Raw genomic sequence first — 27,912 nt, 5'->3', positions numbered from 1 at the left:
CCCAGCACATTGCGCAGCACCCCACCCATTGAATATGATTCCCTAAAGTACGAAGCAATCCATCATTAAATATAACAGCCAATACATGTTGACAGGCACAATAAAAAATTATTTATAGTACGAAAACCTGCAGTTGTATGGTGTTTTGGTTGCGTTAAGTGGCGGCCAGTCCGAGCTTTGAGCAGCCCTGCGAGGCCGGTCCCAGAATCGACACACTGATAGGACCTCACTCATTCCTAGGGTAAAGGTCATGTAGATTATCATGGATGTCCGAAAATATGTACTTGCAGCTAGTCAGGGACATATGTTGTATCGCCGCTCATTATCTAGTTTATGAGTATAAACGACACATATTGATGTTTCCGGTAAAATTATTAATGTTAATTTCTCTTAGATAAAGGGCTTTAACATTCCTTATACGGAAATATAAAGTCCGTATTTCCGTTTTTAATGGGTTTTTAATTTTTACCGTCTGAAATAAATGTACTTGCACCATGTGCGTTTTGGAGCCAGGTGGGTTCATTTGAACGTCATGTGTACCGTAACTAAAGGCTAAGGAAGAGCTGCCAGGATGAGAGCATCAGAAGTTTCTGTGGTATAGAACATTACATTGAATGCATGTGAAACTTTGTGCTCGCTTAAAGCCTTTATAAGTTCATCAACAATACTTAAAAGTAATTTAACTCCCATGCACAGTCGACGCGACAACTACACCAAGTACTACTACCAGTACTACATTTACGACAACACTGAGTATCTGGTTCCATACCCAACGCCGATCACATCTGTACAATGTACATGTACAATTAAGGGTTTAGCACCGCCGCTGCGGTGTTCGTTGTGTAACTTGATAGTGCTGAAACTTGTTTCGTACCAAGTCAAATTTCAAGAAAGCGAAGCACGCGAGGAATTTGATGAGGTACAAAACAAGGTTTGTCGGTATGGAGTCTATTCTACCCCCAGAAATGAAGAAAATAAGGCACAAACGGCATGTAGGAATGTAAAATTGCAGTGTACATGTATCATGATGTGATACTGCTGAGCTCAAATTGGAACATCATGAAACAAATGTTTCTTTTTCCATGTCATGACATCTGAGTGTAAACTATCAAAAATGTGAAAACAGAAGCGATATCTATAAACTGTGTGAAATAACACTTTTATCACTGAAGGAAATTCCAATAGTTCACCTTTATATCACAACCGCATCAAATTATACTGCTCAGGGAGTTAAACACACCGGCCGGTGCATGACACACTCGATGTTGTTTGAAAGGTCATCTCTATTGAATATGTATAATTTGCACACTGACCACAATTAACAGCAGGGTGGAATAAATTATTTGTTCATCTCGGCAGAAATATGCGACAGTCTTAAGCTGGATCCGACTTTTCACAGCCAAGTAACTAATAGGCCTACTCATTTTTGGGTACTAGTAGGTTTTTATATGTTTAAGTCACATGTAGGATCAAAGAACAATTGTGGGGGTTTTTTTGTTTCACACTGAGTAAAAGTTGGTGGTCAGGAAACCTGGTTGACTAGCCAGAGAGACCTATAGCAAGACTGAAAATAACAGTGTAAGTTATTTACTGATGTGCTGCAGGGATTCCTGGCCACCCTCCCTAACTGATGGTGTTGTATAGCATATCAAATACATGTATGTTATGGTCTAGCTCCACGACTGAAGCTGACATCTGATTTAACAATGTACCAACGTACCAAGCAGGTCAGCTTCATCGAAATCACCAGTTTTGGAAACAGAAGAACATGCTTCCTACTAGAAAGCTTCACCAATGCATTACAAGAAGCACTGACTGGTATATTTGCATGTCAATGTTGAAATCAAACCTATCTGAGTATATCTGTGTAGTTTCCAGTCAATATATACAGTAAATCCATGTGTTTTCACTGCCAGAATCTCCATTTTGGGGAACAAAAGCCTTGTTTCTATACGACATAACGGCGTAATCTCCTGTAAAGTCACCTGACTTGCTCGCAGGCCCTGCACAAGGGAATTGCAAATGTAACTCACCAAGGAACGAAGATGTTTGCAAATGACGAAGTTGGTAAAGTTGTACTGCTGACAGTTCTAACCGAGTTGCTACAACTAATATAAACAAGTCAACATGTTCGCTTTGTTCTTCAATATTGTTTTGTTCCACAATAGCGTTTTCACTTGAGAGTGTGTGTTGCTGGGTTACCTGAATATGCATAAACATCTGCGTAAGCCACCTACTTATTCTTAATAACGGCTAATGACATATCTCACTGGAATCCACAAGTCATGTGACGTGCTACTTAGTCCAGTCTGATGTCTGCCAGGTTTAAGCGTGGCTCTGTACTGCTTGGTATGTTAGTACATTGTCAAATGAGTTGGCACACATGTGCAGCTAGTTAATGGCCTATTAAATTTAGGGTGTAAAGCTAGAGTGGCTGTTGCAAGTATGAATCACACTTGAACAGGCAGCCCTCATTTAGCAGGTGTAATAAAATTAAACATCTAATAATGATAAGTCTGATGTGAAACATAAATCGACAGTAGATGTGGAATAGTTTTTCAGGTTAGTCTTCATTAAATCATAAACACAAAATCATTCTTACAATAATTCTTTGTATATAGTGGTCCACATATAGACTTTAATGAAATAAATCCCTAAAGTCAGTTATATTGGGATTCAAATCCCACCGTGACATTGTTTGGATTAATACCTAAGAAATGCTTGTTTTTTTTTTCTGTACAGCTGGTCTTATATTGATGAAGTCATGCTGAAATAGAAATCAAGAGTTGGAGAAGAGTTATTTGCAGACTGAATTCCTCTACAGTGGTAAGAAAACTGACAGAATATATCAATTACACTTCTGAAGCTGAACTGAGGATTTCCAATGAAAGTAAGTTTGATCAAGTCAAGCATAAAAGGATCAAACATGTAAGTGCAATGTGAAAAAGGATGTTATAGATACATCCAATGTTTAATACAGTAGACTCTCTGTAAACCGACCGCACTCTGGACCGAACAAAAATATCAGTTTAGACAAGATGTCGGTGTATTAAACATGGGCAAGTAGCCTACAACAACAACAACAACAACATGTATATTGTACATACATATATGTTTAATTAAACACACAGTGATGCATAGCAACAAACTATGGAAAGAAGCTGATCAGTATTTTACTTTTGCACATAGGTATAATTACAAAAAATCGAACTTTATCACTCAAGTTCATTTCCATACGGCGATGCTTTGCCGGTCTGCTGGTCGTGGTAGGATGTCGTACAGGGAATGGCAAGGAAAATTGTGATGGCAACTGTGTGAGGCATTTTGATTCAGTCACTGAGCTACTCAGTGTCAGAGTCGTCTTCCACTGACAGAGTTACTAAACTCTGATCTCCGCAGGAGCTCACATAAGCAGATTATCTACCTTCCCATTGACCTTCAGTCACCTGGTGAGCAGGCAAGTTGAAGCCAAATTCGGATTCCGTCGGACGTTGTGGGACACGCTGTGTCGGATTTGACAAGACAGATTAACACTCACTGGAAATGTCAGTGTTGAGAATAGAGAAGAGTTAGTTTACTGAAGACATTTAACATTACAGTCCAGTTCAGCAGAAAACGGATCACGTAATGTTGTTGGGTTTGACAAGATGTCGGTTAATTAAGGTGTCAGTGTTGAGAGAGTCCACTGTATAGGCGTTAACAGACAATCTTCCCTGAGACTAATGAGATTGTATGGCACAGGTTTGTCAGGTGAAACATGGTGATGTGTCCTTGTTTCCCCCTTGATATGTATAATGGAGTGGTTTCCTGCTGCTGAAGGAAGGCCGTGTACATGTAAGAGAATGTTAAATATTCTTGAATACTATTAAAAATATCATAAATGAATAGTTTTGAGTATGCTTGTGTTTTTCAGTCAAGTTTTATAATCACAATTATTAAAAGTGATTGATATTGAAGTTTTGTAAATGTTTTGTATTTTGACACAGTGTTTATGAAAAGATTTATCAAGAAATACCCTTTCTGTACTGGATAAAGTGGAACTGGCGATCAAGTAGAAAGACAGAATGAGCAGCAATGAGTCAGATGTGGAATTAGATGAATTGTTCAGGAAAACAATGGTAGAGAAAGCATCTAGTAACTTAGCTGAGGTCCAGTTAAGACCCGCTAAAAATTCTAAAAAGAGCAGAAGTGATAGATCTACTAAGAAAGGTACTGACTCAGAAAGAGAAATGAAGAACTTAAAATCTTCACAAGAAAAACTAAGAAAAAAGGTTGGTCAGCATATGTCACTAAGGGGCAACAAAACTGAAACCCAGAAAATTCATTCACCTGACCCAGAGATTCATTTGTTGAGCCCTGGAACTAGCATATCTAAGCTCAGTAACAAGTACAGAAATGTACAGAAATCAGGGGATGTGCCCAGCAAAGAAAGAGTAAAGAGGAAACAGTCATCCTCTAGGGTACCTCGGGTAACAGAGCGAAACAGAAGAGGAAGTTCTGAGGAAAGTGATTTAGAAACTTCTCCTCTTCATCATAAATCATTGTGTGTGCCAGGAGATGACAAAATGCAAGTTTCAGTCATGGACTTTTCAGAGTTCAGGTCATCAGACAGTGTTCAAAGTGGACCCATAAAAGGGAAGCAGAAGACAAAAAAATTGAAACATAAATCTCCTGAAAAGTCCAGTGGAACACATGTAGAAAGTCCTGTTAAAACAAAACACACAGAAACCAAGGACAAACCTAGTGGCTCCCCTACCTCAGTGCAGGATAATAAGACCAGTGCCTTGATGGTCAAGAAAAGCTCAAATGGTGCATCTCCTTACAAAGCGTCCACTTCATCAACCTTGGCAGTAAACTTAGACAGTGACAGCAGCTCTGAGGAGGATACAGGGATTAGTAAAACATTTCATGCAGAACTGATGAGAAAGCAAATCCCCTTGCGTAGAACAGAAAAGCAGAGCATTAGTGTTTCTAAGTCATCTCCCAAACCACCAACACCTTCCCAAGATACAGACATTTATCAGTTCAATGGATCTGGCAGTGACAGCAGTTCTGAGGAGGATATTGGCATAAGTAAGACATTTGAAGCAGAAATGTTGAGAAGGCAGCAGGAACAGGCGCCCTCTAGAACGGGAAATCATGAAAATGTGGAAGTGGACGAAGGTTTTAACATTGATCATCAAGGATGCCTGTGGTATGAAGAGGATTCCTCCGAGAAAACGGACTTGTGGTTAGTTCGTGCACCAGCTGGGGTAAGTTGTTCAGTTTTAGTTTTGTTGAACTTTTAGGTTAAAATCACATACCCTGTTTCTTGTAATGTTTGGCCAGAAGGACTCCTTTGTCCATATATGACTGAAAGATTGTTAAGTACGGCGTTAAACCCCAAGCACTCACTTGCTCTCTCTGATTTTTGGGTCTGCTCTTGTTAGACAAGATACGTGTGACTGTAGGGATATTCAGTTTTTTTTTTCTCACATGCTTAGACCATCTAATGAACAACATACTCATATCTTTCCAAAAAGCTGGAAAGAAATGTGATATTCTGTTTTCATCACTACTGATATTTGACCACTCACCACCACTCCCACCACCCCCATCCACCACCCCAAAAGAAGATGGTGTTTTTTTGTTACAGTTCAGCTGCATTGCAGTTTTGAACTAGGGCTCTCTTCAGGGATATATACCTGTACTGCTTATTTAAATTTCAGTCAGGTACATACCGTTTATACAGTGACATGATAAAGCATTCCTTATAAAGATAGAATTCCATTTCATGTGTAACATATCATAAGCATGTAGGTACAATGATTAATACATGCATATGTAAGTGTATTCAAAATGGTGATTTCCATTTAAATCCGCTTTGTAATTTAATGGAATTACCAACTATCATGTATACTGGTATCAGAAGTGATTGAAATGTCATAGATTTCTTTCTTTGCTATCTTTTCAGCTTGACCTAAACAACATGAAAGGGAAAGCTCTGCTTCTCCAAGGTGTTCAGTCACTAGGACCATCAGAATTGGTAATTTTCTTTTTAATAGTAGTGACAGACTGTTTACAGATAATTGACCCTTACACTCAGTATTTAAAATGAACGTAATGTTTGCCATTATATATACGTTATATAGAAAACTGATATAGGATACAGCTATCACAGAAAAATACATAAAAAATTCTATAAAGTTTTGAAAGCCGAGAAGATGAAGTTCAGCATTGAGGATATGGCACTGACGAACAATTCGCTCCGAGCAGCCATGTTGTAGAAGCCCTTATGAACTTGGCCAACCACTATTGCTGAAAGCGTCACGTGATAATTCGCTGTCATGTCAAAAAAACTATTAGCTGTAGATTTTCAGTTTGGTTTGTTATAGCGGATAGATAGATATCGATGCAATAAATTGGATATTGCAGTTAGTGTAAATGTTAAACTGATGCACACATGAACCACACATTTGTGAGCAGGGAACTGAGAACTGCTGCTCCGGTCACAATGCGTACATGTTTGGGCAGGATACTGCAGTAACTTGTCAGGGTGAGCTGGCAAGAAAACCTCCTCTGAAGAGTCTTTGCTTAAAGAAAAATATTAAGACTTTGTATTATTTTTCCTTGCAAATTCAGATTTATTACAAAAACATCTTCCCAAAATCTGAATGAAAGTGTTATCAATGAGAAGGTCCTGCTATGTTCGGTAAATTCCCTAAAGTGGCTACAGTCAGCTAGACCAAATGCTTTCACCCATGCAGGACGAGGACGAGCAGAACCACTAAAACATGACACTTGTGTCCACGAAAACCCTCAACCAAGTGCCAGACTAAAAGAAACATCACCCCTTTGAACACAGGACAATGCTGATACTCTTTGGTTGGGTATCCGGCATTTTTGTTTGTATCTTCTCGTCATATTGTCACATAATACCGATGGTACGGGGGACTCCTAGGTTTTGTGACGTCACTCTAGATAGCTATAACATGGCAAAATGGCGTCACCAAATGAGTGGTTAGGTACTGACGATTGTTTACTATTCATTTTGTTGCAAAATTGTGTCACCAAATGAGTGGCTAGGTACTGCCAATTATTTGCTATTTATTTTGTTGATAAGCAGTGTAAAATTTTTTAAAATTTTTTAGAACATTTGTGGAATACTACTTTATTAATTACTTCAGCTTTAGTGGAAGACTTTGTGCTCACTTTAAGTCTTTCCTTTTGTACAGATACATGTATATCGTACACAGCAAATAAAAACAAATGGAAATATTCTCAGATCTAACATGGCTGAAAATTTCTAGTGTACAGGTGGCTTTGTCTGGCTCTCTTGGTGTTTAATTTTGTTTTGAACCTAGATCTGAAACTTTTCATACTTCCCAGTTTAGCTTTCAGAAATACACACCTGTACTCTTTTCATTAAACCTACAGCACAGTCTTTTCACATCTGGTGTGCTCATCAGGTCAAAACATGAGGCTACAAAAGTAGGTTTCCAGAAGTAATTCTGACTGCATATGACCTAGGCTCATGTATTTGTGAATAATAAGAGACTGTTCATTAACACAAACATAGCTGGTGCAGCCCAACTCTGTTAGCCATCATTGCTGAATGCAGTTAACAAAAGATAAAATGTGTTAACCCATGGAATATGTAGATCTATTAAAACCAAGGAGATCTATGCAATTAAAAGGGCAATAGACGAGTTCAGTTATTTTGTTCATGATACACAGAAGTAACTAATAATCATTGTATTTATTGTATTTTTTTTTGATTGGTGTTTCATGCCGTGCTCAAGAATATTTCATTTATGCAACGGCGGCAAGCATTATGGTCGGTGGAAACCGGCATACCCAGAGGGAAACTCACAACCATCTGCAGGTTGCTACAGACCTTCCCAGGTACGGCCAGAGAAGAAGCCAGCTTGAGCTGGGCTTGAACTCACAGTGGAAATACTTGATTTAACACTGTTAATTGTTTTGAATTAAGCTCAAAATAAGTAAGCTACTGAAATGCTGTCCATTATTCTCCACATGAAGGTTTGTAACTAAACTGAGTGGTCCTTGTATTTCAAGTAATGTACACTTTGTCTTGCACATTTGGTGTTGTAGGTAATGATTGTCATTTAGAGTGATTTTTGTTGCACACTTCGTATTGCAAAAGTAATGATTAGAATATTTTTGTCTTGCACAGACAGTGTTATACTGTATACGCCAAAAGCAAGTAATGAATTGTTTCCATCTTTCTGTCTACTAAGTGATATTTGGTGATATATTCATAAGAGTGGTTTATTCATGTTGTGTGTCTTGTTTATTTTATTTTATTGTTTTTGTCACAGGGGAACAACTCATTTGAAGTACAAGCATCAAAAGAAAGAACTAATGAAGTAAGTCTGACATGTCTTTTTCAATATATGTTGGCAATGAAATAAGCCTCCAGCTCAAACGATGCATTACTTTTGTCCATTACTAAGCTACTCATTTTTTATGGTTCTGAGAGCTTTTGATCTTACAAAGGTGTTACAGTGTATCTTGGAAGGTATCAATAAACATGGTAACTTACAAGCAAAGAAGCATGGGAAACAATAAGTTTCAAAAATAATATTTTTTGACAGTTATTTGTCTCATTTTTTTAAGTTATGTAAACAGGAGAGTTCTATGAGATCCCATGGGGGACCGATAAGAATGATCTTGATAATTTCAATTTAATGATTATGCCTCATTATAGAAGCATGAATTAACCAGCTATTCACCACAAATATGAATGCTTAATACATTTAGGATTGCATATTAATGTACAGGAACAGAACATTGAGCTTAACAATTTAGAGGTCAGATGTTTCTCCCCTCAGACTATTAACTTTTTTTAAGCATATCTTTTGATTTCTTTCAGATGATCAACGTTCAACCAGTCGTATCCAATAGTAAGAAGATGGTTGCAGGTACAAAGCCTATTCTTGTATTGGGTGTTTGGTCTCTAAAATTTGATCTTCACTTCAACTGGGGGAATATGTTGTATACCCATGTGATTATATCCCAGTGGACCACTGCAAAAGTAGACAATGAAAGTGTTTATGATTTGGCCACATTTAATCAAAAAATGGATTGGTGCTAAACAGGATCTTCAGAAATGATTGATTACTGTCATGCTACTTTGTTGTGTAATGTATAAGTGTGTCTTGTCTCAGTTAAGAGTTGTAAATAAGTGTTTTCTGTCAATTTTAACTGTTTTTATGATTCGTCCATAGATTTGTATTTGCCTTTAATGATACATCATGTAACCAGAATAGTTGGGAAAAATGTGAAATGGTTTTAAATTACAAACTAATTTGTAGACTCTTCTACTCAACATTGGTCAGATTTGGTACTGATTACTCGGTTGAACTGAGCATAAAATCTAAGAAGAGGTTATGTCAGACTGAAACACCACAAGTTGTTTGTTCAGGTCCATCTCCTAAATCCTGATGCTGCTGTTTGGCTGTGGTTTTCCAGAACCTGTTTCACTCTTCCTCTGTGACACATAAGTTTCATTTTAGCTATTAACATGATTTTGTGACTGTTGAATAGAGCATATCACATTAATAAACTCAAGTAAACAGTTTTAATATTTTTTTTAAATAAATGTGTTGTGAAACAGAGTGGAAACAATTTAATATAAAATGCATAGTGTTTTAAGGATTCGACGAAGATGAAAGCTCTAGAATGTGCATTATGTGTTAAATAAGTTTTTAAAGAGATTGCAATGAAAATTGCTATTTGAAAAGCTTGGTTGTTCAATCAAGATTTGGTGCCTATCATTGGTCTCAGAATGGTCCCAGCCCAATTTTCAGCTCTAGAATCTGTTCTACACCTGTAATGTAAATTTGAGTGTAAATCTCAAATAACAACATCAAAACTTAAATAATCCATGGTTAGTTTCAGAAATCCGTGGGCTTCTCAGCATTGTCCAGTCAGTGGCAGTCCCTCCAGTCTTAATTCCAGCGGCAATAGTTCCTGCACCTAAACCACTACCAGAAGGATTGAAAGCTAGATTTCAACCTTTAGGGTCAGGTAAGTCATTTGGAATGTACAACACATGGAGACATGCTCTTAATGATGGACATTTCCTGGCTCTCATTGGATAGTCCAGTAAACTTTATAGATCAGTTCAGCAGTCTTTGCACAACATGCTAAGGTGGATTGGGCGCTGATTGGCTCCAGTAGACAACTTCGGACTGCCTGCTGGACACCAGGTGATTTGGTAGATGTAGATTTGGCATTCTTTCAGACTAAAATGATAAGTCATTCTGAAGCCCTGTTTCAGTTCAAGTAGGATTTCATAGAGGTTTTAATAATTGTTACTTATAAATTTGTAATTCCAGTAAAAATGTGGTGATTTGAATTAGCCTGGTGTTTGGCCTGGTAAAGTCTTACCCCTTTTGTTGAGGATTATTTTAGAATACTATATATGTATCTACAAGATATAATGAAACTGGCTTACAAATATACTTCTAAGCAAGGATGTTTTAGCCACTACCACATTTTGTGCTTAAGGAGGCTACACTAGAGATTTTTGACCCCAAATCCCTATTCACTAATCAAATCAAATTTTCTGTACTTTCCCAAGACTAGGTCAAGTTATTTTTTTTTTGCAGTACTTACGAGACTGGTACTTTACTATCTATAGTGTTAAAATGATTGTAAGTTTTTAAAATGTTTCAATATGAACTGTTTTATAAATTTTAACATAACATTTTCATATTTACCGAAGGTATTTATATTGTCATACACTTAGAATATTATTCCGCGTGGATTATCTAAATAACATTTTCATTGAAACATTTAAAGATTGACAACCCCCCCTAATGTAGTTTCTTCCCTGTTCAGTTTTTGAGGTTTTAGGGAATATCTTAATCTTTGCTGATTTGCATTTGTTTTTTTCCTTGACAGGGTCTCCCGTAAGGAACAGTGGCTCACAACACAGCAAGAAGAAGAAAAAGAAGCACAAAAGACATTTGTCTGGTATGTGGTATTTTAAATTCACAGAGTAAGGTTTGTTAGTTATGAACATGGTAGTTTTTCAGGTTTCTTTGTCTTTATTTAAGTTTGCCTTGGTAGCTTTTTACGTATTCATTAAAGATTGATGCTGCGAAACTGTCAAATAAGTAACCCGTCAAAAAAATCCCATCAAGTCCACAATTCTGGATGAAACACATGCCAGAAAATTCATAATGTATTACATACATTTCCTTGTATTTATTGGATCAAGTTTCACTTATTGGGCCTGTGCTGGCTGAGGCAAATGTTTTTACTTAATATGGAGTATATTGTGTGGCCTAACATGTACAAGTGCATAAAAGCTTCTTAACTTTCTTCTTAGGATGTAAAAATGGCTTTTAAACTACAGTTTTGCTAAGGTCCCCGAGGAGTTTGGCTTCTAATGCATCCAAGAAAGTGCTGGTTAGAAGCTTCTGTCAGTTATACATATTTGTGAACATTTTTGATTTGTTAGTATTCTTATTTTAACAGTTTATAGATGATTTGATTTGATCAAGATTGCTGTTAATACCAATAATTCTGTCACTTATTCTGCATTCATTTCATATGGTACATCAACACGATATGCTGTATGTTTTATTGAAATCTGCTTCTGCTTTAGTATAGGTGTAAACTGACTTTCATTTTACAGAATCTCCCATGGTCCATCAGACTGAGGTCATAGTTGATGAATCCTCAGTGGAGGATGACCCTCATGAAGCAATAGATGTTCGCAAGAGAAAAAAAGAAAGAGGTTAGATATGTTGTAAACGTCTTGAGTAAAACAAAAATCACATATTAAATTTATAAAGCATGTTGTAGTCTTCTATTGCAGATGCTTGAAAGAGTTTTTGTATGCTGGTCTAAAAATTATTATGTTGCTATTAGTTGAGGACAGATTATGACGTGACTTTTTATTCGGTTTTGGAGCCTCTGTGGTCGAGAGGGTTAGCACGCCCACGTGGCGCTATGACCCAGGAGCCTCCCATCTCCCATTGGGGTGAGTGAGTGCTGACGCAATGGCTGAAAGTTGCACATAATCACCATAATCTTTTTATGTATGCCTTGTCAATAGATTTGACACACTTGCAGTAACCTTTCTTTATACACATGTACTTGCCACAGTGTCTCAATCTGTCGCCATTTGTGAGTTGAGAACCATATTTTACTTGCAGTTGGAGCCATGACTCAATTAAAATGCAACCACTTCAACCACTTTTTCATGGCCTGCTGCCTAATGACTAATAATTCTCACTAGCTTTTAAGAGTTCCACAATTTTTGTCGTTCAAGAGTGGTGAAATCTACAAATTCCGTGTACAACCATCTTAACCACTTGGTCAGAGCCCGCTCCCCACTCACTACCTGTAACAACACCCGCCAGTTTACACTCTGCAGTTAGAGACCTGTGATCTGTGGCTGACAGTGTATGCCTGTGTGTGATGTGACTTTTTACTATAAATTTCAGATTGTTATACTGATGTGGAGGATTACCAATCTGTTACTAAAAGGAGGAAAAAAAAGCATAGTCGAGATAAATATGGTATGTTTTACTAAATTAAATTACAGTTGTCCGGTCCTGTAACGCTTCCCATTATAAGGTCACAGTTGCTTACAACCACCTGCCATACCCATTTCTAAACATAGTTTCAGTTGCTAGACAGACTGGAAGGAATATGTATGTTGAAATGCACTGCACCATATAACACGCTATATATAGTCTGAAATATTATATTATTATTTATATATTTTACATACCTGTATACCTGTGGTACTAGTAAATGAAAATACTGTTGTTCGTTATTATAACATGGGCCACTTTAATGTCACAGTCACCATTCCTTATTCCTTATAAAAAGTATATAATCATGTAAGGCCACACAAATTTGTTTCTTTGTTGTTCAGGCATTTTTTTGGGTGAAAGATTTTATTTCTATTTTCCATTACAAAAGTTAAGCGTGCATGAAACCTTTTCTTTGCATGTACTTCACAACCTCCTTTTATAAACTATTCATTTGACTTGTGCATTCATGGCGATGGTTGTTAGGACAGGTAGCTCAAAACTGGCTTAAAATTGTTGCCTACTTTAGCAGACACAGCTTTCTTGACTGAGAGGAGGCTTATCTATGTGCGTGATGAATCTAATGCCTTTGAAAGTACAAGTTTATAGAAAGATATGGTGCCAAAACTGTGAAGTTGGTGGTGAGTGTCATGCAAGCAGTGCTTGAGAAAATTAACTTATTGTCCCCTAATAACCTTCACTGCTTGTAGCTCTCAGAGTTCCACTTGTAACTGAAGAAAGTGTACATCTGTGTAGGTGTAATCTGACTTGAAACTAAATTTCAGATTATTACACAGATGTGGATGATGTTACTAAAAGGAAAAAGAAACAGCATAGTGGACATCAGTCTGGTATGTATAATCAGAATTACACATACATAAGTAGAGAGACGTATGCCATGATCTCTCTATATGATTTCAGCTCTACCTACTCCAGTGCATACAAACACAGGAACAATAAATCTCACATTTCTATTTATAGGTAAACATGTCATGATGTATGGTGGTAGGAAATTTACAGGAAAACTGCTGAACATGAGAAGAAGTGTCACAATAAAACTTAATGCAACTTGTACCTACTAAACCTACCAAACACACTGAGAATGGTGGAATCGACTTCCCTGTCCAAGGGTGGCTTTGAACCAGTATCTTGTGTCTCCAGGCAATTGAAAGGCAACTGCTTCAACCACTCGCTAAGGGCCTGTTCTCTACTCACTCACTTGTGATTGACACAATGTATTTGTGTGTGATGTGAGCCTTCACTATAAATTTCAGACTATTACACAGATGTGGATGATAGCCCACCTGTCAATCTGGTGTGTGTTATCAAAGAAAATTGCAGTGTCCCTCACTATAAGCCTCCCAAAAATCACGCCACGGTTGGTTACTACTACCTGCCATACCCACTTCTGGGGCCGTTGCTTTTTCTTTTGAAAGTCATTTAAACCAAATACTCACTAATAACGCTGACAAGTTCTAGATATTAAGAGATTCACTCGTGACCAAGGAAGTGTATGTGTGTGTGAAATGACTTTTACTATACAGGTAAGTTTCAGATCATTATACAGATGTGGATGAAGAAGCACATCTTTACATAAAACTGTTTTGATTAATAACATATATGCTCTGCTGTAAATCTTCAACCTCTAAACCAGTTTTTTCTTTCAAATTTATACATTCATTTATTTTGAATTGAAGCTAAAATTATTTGTTTGTGTCATTGAAGATGCAAGCTTCCTATTAAAAACTGCAAATTATTTCTGTTCACCCAGTAGTTCTCACAATCTTTTAAAATATTGATTGGCCTGGACAGGTGGTTAAAAAGGTGGAAGAATTAGGGTACTTCCTATTTCAGTGATGGCAATGGTTGTCCTAAAGTTAACTTTAGGTGTGACGCTTGCTTTGTTTATTTCACCAATTTATGGCTGCTTGCTTTCACATGTCAGTCAGTATATATAGTGTAAGATTTGCCTATAGAAGGCACAAACTTGCTCCTATCACATCAGTTATTACTATGGACGTGAGACATTGATTACCATCTGGGCGTTTGCGGCGGACTGAACATTATAATTTAGACCACTTGGTGTATCAGAAAAAAAACTCTGGAATGGATCCGGCTCAGTTCAGGTTACTTTTTTGCGCTAGTCATGTAAACATAAACCTGCCTCGAGCTGCCAACTTTTCTTAGTTTAAACCTGGCTTACATGTATAATATAGACTGTAAGTCGTCAACATTTTCACATGTTTACAAAGTGTTTATTCAAGCATATTCTAAAGGTATTATCGAAGGTATTATAGGTAAAAATTGCACTGAGAGTTGCTCTTACATTTGCGAAAAGGTTGAGTAATTAGGGTAGTCATATATAAAGGAAGAATCATTCTCCCGATTTTAAATGCCATAGTGTTCCTCAAAGGGGAACAACTGCATGCAGTGCAACACATTCACGGATGACAGAAATGTTTTTTCTGGTGGAGAATGTCGTGAATCATAGACACAGAAAATCAACTTTTCTTGGCCTGATAGCCTTCGTTAGTTTATCTTCCACTTGTGACAGACCTGACTTTACTATAAATTTCAGGTTATTACACAGATGTGAATGATAGCCGGCCTGTTACTAAAAGGAAAAGAAAGAAGCAGATCAGAGATCAGTCTGGTATGTATTATTAAATAAAACTACAGTCACCTTAACTCTTATTGCATCCATTTCTAGACAGTTCGTTTTCTCACTCATTGTACTGCCAGCAAAAACGGCTAGTGATTATAGTGGTAGTGCAAATAAAGTTGTTAGGAAGTCTTCTGTTAATGGTTTCATAGCCAAACATCCTTGTGGTCATAGGTGTTTGTTTTGTAAGCAAAAGTGGAAAAAATTAAATCCTTACAAAAAAACTTCAAGTTTTAGATCTTAAGAGTACCACTTGTGACTGACGGTGCGTGGCATGACTTTTTGCTATAAATTTCAGATTATTATACAGATGTGGATGATGAACCATCTGTTTTTGGAAGGAAAAAAACAAAGCACAGTCAAGATCAGTCTGGTATGTATTAATAAACAAGACTAGCCATTTCTCTCTGTTATGCTTCCGTATCTTATTGCCAGAACAACCTGATACTGAAATCTAGTACTACAAAGTGCTTACATTTAGGCTTCGGCCACTCTCATTTTAGCTGCCATTTGACAGGTTCTTCTTGTGATCAGTTAGTGTATGTCTGATAGTATCTGTATGTATTAATTTTTAGATTTATTTGATTGCTGTTTTTGCCATACTCAAGAATATTTCACTTCTACAACGGCAAGGGAAACAAAACAGACACCAGGGGAAACCCACAACCATCAGCAGGTTGCTAGCAGGCCTTCCTAGTATGAGAGGAAATGAGCATAAGCTTGATGTCTAGTAATTTGCCAGCGTACGATTATGTCTGGTAGTAATTTACTGGTGTGTAGAGTATGTCTAATATTTATTTGGTTGTTTGTTGTTTAACACCATTATCAAGATTTTTGTTTTCCCACAAGCAACATATAGATATGCATACCATATCAGAGAAAGATAAGTGGTCTTCAGCAAATACCTTGTGCAAGGCATTGTAATCTCATTATTATCAGCAAAGTCACAGATATTTTTTAAAAGTTGTTTCTTTTTATTTTTCATAAATTAGATTTCAAACTTATTTTACAGAATCTTCGGCAACCCGTTATTCAGAGGTCCTAGCTGATGACCATCATGAACCATCAGGTGCCCACAAAAAGAAAAAGAAAAAGAAGAAGCACAAAGAACATTCTTATTAGTGTAACAAGATTGTGTCAGGTCACTACATCAGTCCGTGTAGTTGATTAGTTTTGAGATCATTGTTGGGCTGACCTGCTGCCACATGTACCTATGGTTCAAGGTTGATTGTCTGATGTAGGAACTACTGACAATATCATTAAAAACTCCTAAGTTCACTTTTCCTGGTGGGAACTAATTTTACTGGCATAAGAATGAGACCAGAAATTTAAAGTGATTTAATCAAACCCAGAGAAGCTCTGGTTGATGCCAAATCCTTCTAGGATCAATATGAAGTGCCAGAAGGACCTCTCTTGAACTAGATGTTTCTTTTCACTTGTAATTCTAAGTACTAAAGATGATTTCATCCAGAAGTTGCATGGTTGAATCCATTTGGTTAATGTTAAAGTGGTGTTGTACAAACACGATGGACCAATTACTTACATTCAGAAGTATATTCTACGGGGTATGGAGAAACACTTGTCGTTTTGAAGTCAATACTACGTAAATTTACGTACATTCTTAATCACCTGCAATGTGTGGTTGTGAAGGGTTAAAAATGTGTTTTTTTATAAAATTATGAACTTTTAACAGGTAAGTTACTACATTATACCCACCTATGATTTAAATGTTTTCACACTTGTCTGAAACATTATTCAAGTTAATTTTTTTTTTTTTCATTGTAAAAAAGCATTATCAGCATTAAATATCTAACCACCGTTGTGTTCGTTCCATACATATTGCATTGGCTCATTCTGTCTGCAAAATTCATTGTTTATAATACTATAGTTTTCTGCTTGGATGAAAAATTTGTGATAGTTGTATGGGGTTAAAGTCTATTCTACCCCAAAAAATTAAGCAAGAAGAGTTTAGCTAAACGCAAACATAAGTCCCAACAAATGCATTTGTTTGAAATGTATAAAGGAATACCTGAGCAGAATCTTCATGGGCATTGATAATAGGCATGTGGTTACCATAACAACTGTGCGTGGTGTCAAAATGAAAATATGCGGAAAACATTTTCCAGAATTGCAGCCTGGACATGAAATCACATCTATAAGGAAAATGGCTGACCATGACAGCTTTGGTCAAAATGGACAAATGTGAGTCGTGACACATATTCATCTTTGTATGAATGTATGTGTGTATGTATGTATGTATGTGTGTATGTATGTATGTATCCACCAAAAATTAAAATTGTACACAGAAAACTGTTGGAGTTATAGCCTGGACACAAATACAAATTGAAAAATCGCTATGAATAATATGCTACACCTAATGGCAGGGGCATATAGAAATTGAAAAACAGCAAATTTCATGCTGCCCTTTTCTTCTCTGCAGAGCTCAATTTTAGACCTATCACTAGCAATCTGTGACCTAGAAATGTCAAAGCTGCGTGTGAATGAAGTGGTTTCATGACATAAATGTAGAAATGTATAAGTTTTGTGATAACAAAAGTGTTATCCATAAACTATGAAACAGCACTGTCTAGAAGGAAATCTGGAAACTTCATCTACATGTATAAATCATCAAAACAAACCTAACACATAAACAAGTTCAGATTCTTTTATGTGGAGAAATGAACATCAAGACGGTGCATTTCTCAGGGAAGTAAATGCAATGCGATACACTCGTTTGAAAGGCCCTTTGTACTAACATGAATATTTGCACGTGACCCACAACTGACAGTGGGGTAAAATATGTTTCAGCTAGCTTGGCTGACAAGGTATTGCTTAACTATGGTGCAATAAATTAACCTGATTCTTTGATCGCTTTATTCAATGTGACGACAGTGACGCCATTGATCATGTGGGGGAGAGGAAAAAATTGTTGGCGAACTGTTTTCAAGAACCTGCCAGGAAATACTTTTCTGACAGACTGACACTCTATTGGACGCAAGGTACACACGCTATACAGATTGTCAAACTCCAATTAAACTTTTGGTGAACAAGTCTAAAAACATGTTTGGGAAGTACACCTGCAATGTGAAAAATAATGACTCCTCACAAAAGTCAGATCGACCAATGAAATATCAAGACAGCTATATGAATATGCAAGTATAAAGCGAAATATTCTCGGGTGTGACATAAAAAAAAAAAGACCTACCAAAACTACCATTCCTTGGATCACTTCCAGCAAGTACACTATACCGTGTAAGCTTTTTGGAAGAGGAACCTTAAACAGGTTCTACCCTTTGACAATTCACCTGAAGTCAACGACCACATAAGCTTGTGAAAGACTTCGATACTTTACTGTCCTTTTCATAATTCCAAGGAAACACAAAGACATGCGCACATTGCATTTCTTTTATTGAAAGCACCAAACGGCCTTCAAATTTGAACAATAACAAGTGTAAACATGAAAAATGTCAGCTGCCACATTACATTTTTTTAATTAAGCAAAGATTTCAACAGACTAATTGCAGGCATAGATGTACATGATTTCATTTTTTTAAATGAAACAATTTGTATTAAATTAACTTTTTATCACATGGTACAAGTTTAAACAACATGCAGACTCATCCACAATGTGTCCAAATTAACAATGTTTGGAGATATTTTATGTACAAAACTTTTATCTAAAATATAATTAGAAACGCAAATTTCCAAGCCAAATGTAATTCATTAAGATGAAGAAACAGGAAACAAAAATAAACCATACTGTAACTTAGAAACTGAGATATTGTCGTGCTAAGAACAGATTTTTTTAATTTCATTAAAATGCTTAAATAATGTTTGAATTCTTTAAATATTTTTCCATAATAACTTATTAAGCCTGCAGGTTAACTATATCAGAGCTCAACCATTAATTTTAACATCATTTCTCACACAAAAACCTCCTACCTAACTGGGCCAGGAAAACTACTGCCTGAAACAGTGGTCTCAGATCATAAATGTTATTAACAGATACCCATCTCCTAAATGAGTTAACTGATCAGAGTGGAACTTTCTGATTAAGGATCCAGTTATTTGCAATACATACCATTTCATATGTTTGTGTAACAGATCAGTGTTTTGAAAACTGCTGTAATCACTATGAAGGAATGTATCAATTCTGACAATTTTTAACAGAAGAAACCAGAGAACTCCAGATAAAGCATCAGAAATACATCTAACAATGTACCAAAACTGCTGCATTCCCTTGACATAGCTGTCTGTAGATCTGTGCGTGATGCAGCAGAAATGGAAGCAGTTTGAAAACAACTCTCTTCAGCTTGTCACAGTCTCTGTCCTCCTCCTCTTTTTCTCCATATTGTGCTCACCTGCAGGAAAACAGAACTTGATGTAAGAAGGCACTCCAAGTAGCATGAAGAAATGTGCTACATGCATAAACTGTGTTTCACTCGAAGTTTGGCATTTCCAAATGCACTTTAATAAGCACATATTACCCTTAAAGTGATACTATAGAAGCCAACACTTAGTTAACCTCTAAAAACTATTATCGGGTGGATTTTTTGTTAAATAAATCAAAATCAAGCAAAATATGTCACCTGAAAAATGCTAAACTTTAGGTGAAATACAGTACTTTATTCATCTATTCAGGGGCAATGTTATGTTAAGCTACGTGTGCATCAGCTACACTGCAGTGGGCCATGTTCATGAGACAGAAAATTCCCATTGATATATCCTCATTGTGCAGATATTGTCCTGAGTTCAGCACAGTATTCTCCCCTAAAGAAAAGATGAACATGGCCTATATGGAAACACTGGAAAACAAAGAATCACAACTGCTTATAAGTGATCTTGCAAAATACCCATGGTACCTCGTAATCAGATCAAATGCTTAGGAAGAACGCTAAGATTTGTTATTATCCTACATATAATACTTTAGAGTATAGGTGTATTTATTTGTTTGATTGTTAGTTAGGGGCATACTGCTAAATTTTTCAGGTTTATGATGGCAGTCAGTTTTATGGGTGGAGAAACCTAGAGTGGCTGGTGTAAACCACCAGTTTTTGGAACTGGGGTAGACCAGTGAAATAAGTGTACTCTTGTGACATATGTATACAACATTATAGTTTTGGTGACAGTAGTGAATTTATAGGACAGAAAATATATTACCAGGGGAAATTATTGATCAAGGCTTGCAAGGATGGACTGACAAGAGCAGTAGGGCAAAAGCAGGCAAAACCAAAATTTAATGCTATGGTAAAGACCATATTTGAGGCCAATCCTAACAGTTTTCAGTTAAGATATTACATGTTCACTGAGCTGACAGATGAATGGTTTAGTGCAGACAGGAATAGAACATTTTGTCAGTTAATTGCTTATGGGTGGTATTATGTGGGTTGGTCAAAGCAACGAGACATTATCAACGTGCGGGTGGTATTCACCATTTCATGTTATTCAAATGTTGAATATATATATATAATGTATGAGTGATATGTGGTTTGGTTGAGCAGTGAAATGTAGTATTGACCTGCTGATGTCCACCATCCAGACTGGAGATGTCGGGCAGCATGGCCAAGGAAAAATGGTTCCAGTGTTGTCCTCAGGATGGTTTCCAGCTTTACCTGGCCAGTATCACTATTTGTGAAAGAAATTTTTTCTGTATTGTTTGCCATTTTTTTCTACATATACATATACACTCCAGGAGGGACCCGTGGTTGGCCTTGGTTATTAAAGCCAAATAAATGTACATGGAAATCACGTTCTTTTGTTGGTTTGAGTCAGCAAATTGGAACATACAAATGATCTTCTAGAGATCAAAAATGTATACCTATGTTGTCATTTTCTGAGTCCAACTGCCGAGCTACACATGGCTTACATTAAAGCCCTTGTTTCTTTGTATATCTGAAAGTAATAAGTTATTTTTATGTACAAGTAGATGAATGGTAGCTTACCAGAGTCCGCATTTTTTCCTCAAATTTGTCCATGATGAATTTGTAGATGCTGTAGATTTGACAACTGGGAAGTGGGCTGTTGATAGGTCGAGTGGTAATGTTTTGTGACAAATCTCTGAGCATAGGTGACCTTGACTGAACACTACTTTTCTGGGGCTGACGTGCCCCTGATCTGTTTTATTCCTTATGTTGTTCATATGGATCTTTTGGACTTCCTTTGTATCCTGAGTTAATGGGATGTTCTCCACATCTAGAGGACTGACTCCAGAACATTGGGTCATCTGGCAAATGCAAATCAGACAGTGACAGACATCATATGTTTTACAATGGCAATGATCATATAACCATGTCAGTTGTGAATCATTAACATTACATTCACTTGCATTTCTGGCTGGAACTTAGAGAAAACTGTAACCAAACTGCTACAGACAGAATGACTAAAGATGTGCTAGGTCATCATAATCAATGATGCTACTACATGCTTAGTCAATTTTAAGTGTCCAAATGTAATAGGTCAACATGCAAACTATCAATATTATACTAATACTCTTTATATTTAAAAAAAATCTAAATGGCCATTTGGTACTGCTACTAATAGCAATACATCTGAACAATTTAATTATTTGTTTATTTGATTTTTTTTTTAGATGATGACCCTACCAACATGTAGGGATTAATTAAGCTTTATACTACAAAAAGAGTTTGTATTTCTGCATGAAATAAATTGTACCAAAAATTGTTTTCTCCCATGAGAACTTGATTCGTGGTAGTGTGTTGTTTGGCATCTGTGTTGTTATGTCCTTCATCACCCTCTTCCTGAAGACGTTTTGGGACTGGACTGGAAGCAGCTGCTGGAGGCCCTATACCTGCAGCAGGTGGGTTAGCAACGACCAAATGATCCCCTCCAACAACAAAAATTTAAATCATTATCAGGACAATGTGGTATTTCTACAAATCTCCCCCTTGACTTTTACAAGAGACCATTCTTATATCAGTAAAATTAGAGCTTAAACCTTAGAAAAACACAAATTTTAGTAGGCCCTCTAAGGCCATGGGGAACAGCGAGTTCATGCCACCAAAGTGCTGCTGCCACTGAAGCATCGTACCAAAGACACCAAATATGACACCACCACCCAGACATTATACTAACACTGGCCAAACAGTCCGGTTTCCTTGCTCTAACCTCTCAGTGCTGAGCGCCACATGAAGTAGCAACAAGTTTTTGGTATGACCTGACCCTGGTTTGATCCCAGATCTCTCGATGTCAGATTATTTTATTGGTTATCGAGAGGGAGACCAGGCAGAAACCCAAATCCACCTAAAGGTTAGGAGTCACTCATCTACTGCATACATGTTGAAGTGGATCACCAGGTGGGTTCGTAGCTTCTCAAGTTTAAAGGAGCGTTTACAGCATACATACAGTTGACAGACGGTCATCTATAATGTACAGATACCAATTATTCTTGCAAAATTTGTGTTGGCCAAGAGTCTGACTTCAATGTACACCTCAGCTGGTGTTTGCTGGTTCAAAACCTATGTCTCAGCCAACTTTCAGCATCAGACTGGCAGTCTGCATGATATATTCACTGTCCCTAATACAGTAACAATAGTTATGTCAATATATCATTCTCTTACCTATGTCAGGTTGGTGCAGCTTGAAGCCACTGTCTGGTTTGCTGGAATGATCTGCAAAATTCAATTTCTGTTGAAGGATTTGCTGAAATTCAATCTGCTTTCTTCGCTGCTTCAGTTTTCGCTGTAATTTTATTGCGTTTTCCTCAGAGCTCATATTAGATGGTTTGCCATCAGCTTTCAAACTATCAGAACTGAAAAAAAAAGGAACTTGATTGGATGAAAAACATCCATTCATATAGTACATGTAGTTGTTAATGTCTTCAATTGTCTACCATACATGAATTCATATATTATTTCTTGAGTTCACTGGAAATATCATTTGTTGTATATAATTATCACCGATAAATTACTGGACTTTGCAACTTTTGTATTCACTGATTATAATGGGCCTGTGGGAAGAACTCTCTTCATCAAGACCCACAGAGAGAGGAGTGTGCCTGTGTAACCAGTGTCATCATCATTAAGTGTACCTCACACCCATATTAAGGTATAAAAATAGTTCCGAAAATTGCTTTTGTAGGAACATTTAACAAGACTTACTTATTTACAGCTTTTACCATCCCTTCACTATCCACCGTTCCCACGGTAGAGCGTCGGTAGTGAGCCCTCCCATCTGGTCTATCCTGAGGGAATGCAGGTAATGGTGTATCTTGCTGCTGAACTGGTAATGACACTGCAGGCACATGTGATATATTGTTCCCATCACTTTGGTTTGGCTTGGCTTCGTGTGACACAATTGGAGATAATGCTACAGTTTCCTTCCCTAACACCTCCCTCGGGTACTTTGTCACCTGTCTGTTGATAATTATCTGTGGTGAAGGACTGACACTTCTACAGGTACTGTTAGAGCTTGATGGGGCCAGGCCCAGCATTGTGCATCTTTGAACTGTCCATTATGCCTGCACTTACTGTCTGCTTGCAAATCATTTGTCTCTTCCGCAGACTTTCATACCTTGCTTCTGTCACGCTCTTCTCAACTTCTGAATGCCTAAGATCCTCAGCGTTAAATGTGACGGAGGCCTAGAGGAGGAAATGCAGTATTGAGTTAATATGTTTGTGTCACCCTATTCTTTATGGTACATTCTAATATTTACTATAAATCTAGAAGAAAGGCTTTGGAACTTATGTCTACCAACCCCTATCAAGCACTTAAATGTACTGTGGTAATGAACATGATGAAAAATAAAATAAAAGAAGACCTTAAAAGAGGAAGTTATAACTTCCTCGCTTGGCGTTCAGCATTAGGAGATAGTGCAACAACTGGTTGATCCGTAAAACCACAAGCACTCACTCACTCACACAAGCATAGATGCAGTCTTCTACAGTGTGAAGAGTACATCAGGAAAATGGGACACCATCACAATAACTAACAATAACACCACAGCAAATGAGGGTCTCAACAGACAAGTACAAATGGTAGGTAATCTTTTCATCACTTGTTATCCCATTGGAGTTTTTCACATTTTTACAGTTTCTTATGTGTACCATAGAGATAGTGGCTCTGACATACAAAGACTTACCACTTTTCCTGTCTTCCCAAGGTATTTTAAAAATTCTCTGTCTCCTAAACAATTACCTAGAGAATTTCCGAAGCTTCTGTAAAACATAAACATTTTCTTGACTGATAATACTGTAGGAAACAAACACACATTGCAAGGTGTTCTTAAATCACTAGTTAATGTTTAAAGAGATATCACAATCCCAAAGCATGTGTGTTTTTAAAAAATGGCTAAATGATAAGAACGGAGATAGTCTGTCTTGTTATTCTCAATTAGAACCAATTCATACTGTACTGGATGACAGGGGAATACATTTAAGTCAAGTCCAATCTTGTATCTTAAAAAACTAAGTTTTACTACAACTAACCACGGTGTCAATTCTGTTCCAAAAGGCTTCCATCATAAATTTCATAAAATTCATTCTAGCTTCCCTTTGAAGTAGCATACCGTACATGCAGCTCTTTAAAGCTTCAAGCATATGAAAGAACCAGTTTTTTTATTAGAGGTTCGAAGATGTAATCCAGATCATTTTTTAATACTGTCAGTTTTACAGTTGAGCAGAGCCTGAAATAAAACATGACCTTTGACAAGTAACTGGTGGAAGGTATTAAAGTGATGGAATTAACTCCCATGTTACAAATAAACGGCCACCACAGCGCCATCGGACATTTACTGCCCAAGACAACCAAATGTTTTTCCTTATTTTAGTTATGTCTTTCTTTAGTGAAGGAGATGCTAATGAAGACTGATGTTTTGTACTACGTTCAAGTACAGTAATATCCCATCTTTTATCCACCAAAAATATTTCTCTGATAGCTTTAACTCTATACTATAAGATGAAAAAGTATCAAAAGCATGGTTATAATGCTTTTAGCTGGGAAATGAGTGCAAACTTTTGGAGAATAATAACACTATTAACAAAAACAATAGGGATTCCAGAAGAAGGCTTGAACCATTATTAATCTGACAGACATTAGAGTTGACAATTGATAACAGGTAAGATGTAGGCAAGTTCTAGGGAAATTCTTGCTATACATGTACTTGATCAGGAGTTGTGTGGACAAAATATGTTACACTAAGTACCTGAATGCTGGCAATTATGAAAATTATTATGAAAATTATTATGCAATTGTCATTAAACTTAAGCATGCACATGGTCATATGATAAGCAAGATGTATCTTTAATAAAAGTCCGTTCAGTAGTTTGGGAGGATTTGCACTGGCAAAACCATGTCTACAGACAGACAGATGGACAGACAAGGTGATTCCAATATAGCTTTCACCCATCAACCAAAATATAACATTACTTTAAGGCTCTTTTTAGACCATCTGTCACAGCCTCTTTTCTAGCCTTTTCCAGTGACAGTGATTTTGATTTCATTCCTTCACTATTGCCATAACCCATGTCCTCATGGAAAAACTCCATCCTGAAAGAAAAAGTTAACAGAATCAAATGCAACTTCAAAAAAATTTCTATTTCTCTAATGTGGGCTGACTGTTCACTCACTATCATAAGCTGCTTTTCAGAAAATTTCAAAAATCAAATTTCTCGTTTCTTTCTTTATAAATGACTCTGGTTTTATGGCCGTAAGGAGGAGGTGATTTACAAGGAAACATACAAAATCTTGGTTTACAAAATTTTGTGAAAGTGGGCCAAGCACTCAAAAACCAAATTTTTCACAATGAACTTGTTTACTTCACTGACATAAATAGTAACTGAATAATACTACATGTACTTCTCATGATTAAAAAGTTTTTAATACAAATCCCACACACCATCACTGAAAGGCTTCAAATAAAAAGAATAACCAATTTGAACTATGTAAGATACTGTAACTATCATTTTTCATCCTACAGATAATAGATATTGACTGTTACATTTATAAACATCCCTTCAATTCTAAGGGTGCTAAACTATCTTGTAATAAAATAATCCTTGAAAGAAACATACTGACGATGGTGAAAGACTTGTGCAGTTAGTTTAGACGTCATCCAACATAAACTTGACACTTCCCAAATGTCTACTGAAATGCATCTGGCTTTAAGTGAACAATCAAATGTTCAGTTTTTATTAACTCACTCAAGTCACTCTATTTACAAGACTGACTTTTGGCTTTTTGACTCGGTTACAAGACCCACCACCCTCCCGATAGGAGATGTTCAGCAATCTCAGAAATAACAGACACGGTATCGTGTTGTAATTGTATGGCCTACCATGTAACTTAAAAATTCTGGTTTACTATACTTATAATTTGCTTTCAATCTATCCTGTGACGAATTTGCCCTTTTTCAGAAAACATAGTCCCAGGAGTTTTTGTATTTAGCTGAACCAACTCAAAAATTCTGAATTTCTTTTGACAGTATCTCCCTTGACTTTATATTACATATACATGTATTATCTCATTAGTTACTCCACATATCTGCACAGGTGGTAGTAATGGCTGTCGGGGAGGAAACATTTTTCTTACCTTTAACTGTACTTTAACACATGCACTAACCCCCACATAATATCTGCCATTATGATGATCAACAAAATCTGAAACATTGAAATGGACATGATAGTAGTCACAAATATTCACACATTTGTTTCTAAAGTTGATTTCTGCCACAAAGCCGTTTCATACTGAACAGGATTTTACAATGAACAATAGAATGTAAAAGAGGCTACTCATCGTGAGAGACACACCCAGAAATAAGGAAACTAGCCTGATCTGTCCTTCTCTATATTAGGAAAGTCAGAAAAAGTACATGTACCAAGATTTGCCAATTTAACAACAACCAGGCTTATGCATGAGGCCAGGTTTGATAGCATTTTCACCATCACAGTGTGCGGACAGATTTATGGTGGCTGTTCACCAAAAGACTGCTCTTACCAACTGTCTGCTGTGTAACAGAGTGAGACCAGCCATTAAATCCAAACATTTCATTGCCAGGTTAACCAGTCGCCATCCTTCAATATATGCTAACTGCAAATAGAGAGAAGAGATCTTCACTTATCAACTGTGTACAACGAGTTCTACAATGGCAGACATAAGGATTGGAAGAACATGTACGGTAAATGTCCTAAAGTTTCGCTCAAAAATAGTGCAATTTCAGAGAGAAATAAATAACCCCGAAAATTCCTTGTGATGCTGAAACTTTTCCAGTATCTAATCTTCCTACCTTACAAACAAACTTTAAAACACCTTTTGAGGATCTATAGAGCTCTTAGAATCCAGAAAAAATGTGCAACTTGGCATGTAGTCATGGGCAAGATTTTAGATTACCCACTGTAATCATAGTAAATCAATCAAAACCATGACTCCAAGACAATAACTCAACTGAACTGATTATAAATTATATAGAAGTAATTGAGATAAGTGATGAAGTTTACTTTTTGACCTCCTTGCCCAGGCCTCTGGCTAATGAACTCTGGACCCAACCGCTGTCGCAGTGCGGCTTGTATAGCAGCATGTTCCTCCTCAGTAAACTCTGCCTAAAACAAGAAGAAAAAATACATGTACATACCATTCAAACAACTGCATATTAGAGATACAGAGTTAGAAAATTAACATTAGTCTGATTGTCCAAGGCCACAGGAGTTTTGGTCAGGTTAATACAAGCACGGGTCGGATTGG

The 27,912-nt window shown here is 36.9% G+C and overlaps 2 protein-coding genes across 4 annotated transcripts in view; one reads left to right on the top strand and one right to left on the bottom strand.

The window, feature by feature from the left end:
- Positions 1-506: 506 nt before the first annotated feature.
- On the top strand, positions 507-17,044 carry LOC135470578 (uncharacterized). 3 transcript variants are annotated; one of them, XM_064749601.1, is made up of 14 exons: positions 507-595; positions 2,743-2,826; positions 3,987-5,252; positions 5,954-6,025; positions 8,322-8,369; positions 8,876-8,924; positions 9,898-10,032; positions 10,912-10,983; positions 11,651-11,752; positions 12,465-12,539; positions 13,343-13,408; positions 15,136-15,210; positions 15,518-15,592; positions 16,232-17,044. In XM_064749601.1, the coding sequence occupies exons 3-14, from the start codon at positions 4,065-4,067 to the stop codon at positions 16,339-16,341; spliced, it is 2,067 nt and encodes a 688-aa protein (XP_064605671.1). In that variant the 5' UTR covers positions 507-595; positions 2,743-2,826; positions 3,987-4,064; the 3' UTR covers positions 16,342-17,044. The 3 variants fall into 3 exon arrangements, with proteins under 3 accessions (XP_064605671.1, XP_064605672.1, XP_064605670.1); XM_064749602.1 differs by having other exon boundaries at positions 2,743-2,890; positions 9,904-10,032; XM_064749600.1 differs by having other exon boundaries at positions 2,743-2,890.
- Positions 17,045-21,899: 4,855 nt separating this feature from the next.
- LOC135471666 (DNA repair protein RAD52 homolog) overlaps positions 21,900-27,912 on the bottom strand; it is a 6,663-nt gene continuing 650 nt past the window's right edge. The window contains 9 exon segments of the mRNA XM_064750978.1: positions 21,900-22,063; positions 22,797-22,987; positions 23,337-23,816; positions 24,317-24,392; positions 25,603-25,715; positions 26,764-26,831; positions 27,169-27,225; positions 27,228-27,261; positions 27,669-27,770. Coding sequence (XP_064607048.1) covers positions 23,640-23,816; positions 24,317-24,392; positions 25,603-25,715; positions 26,764-26,831; positions 27,169-27,225; positions 27,228-27,261; positions 27,669-27,770 — 627 coding nt within the window. The 3' untranslated portion in view covers positions 21,900-22,063; positions 22,797-22,987; positions 23,337-23,639.

This window comes from Liolophura sinensis, chromosome 7 (assembly GCF_032854445.1).
Source record: "Liolophura sinensis isolate JHLJ2023 chromosome 7, CUHK_Ljap_v2, whole genome shotgun sequence".
NCBI lineage: Eukaryota > Metazoa > Mollusca > Polyplacophora > Chitonida > Chitonidae > Liolophura > Liolophura sinensis.
This window is presented reverse-complemented; position numbering and strand designations above follow the sequence as displayed.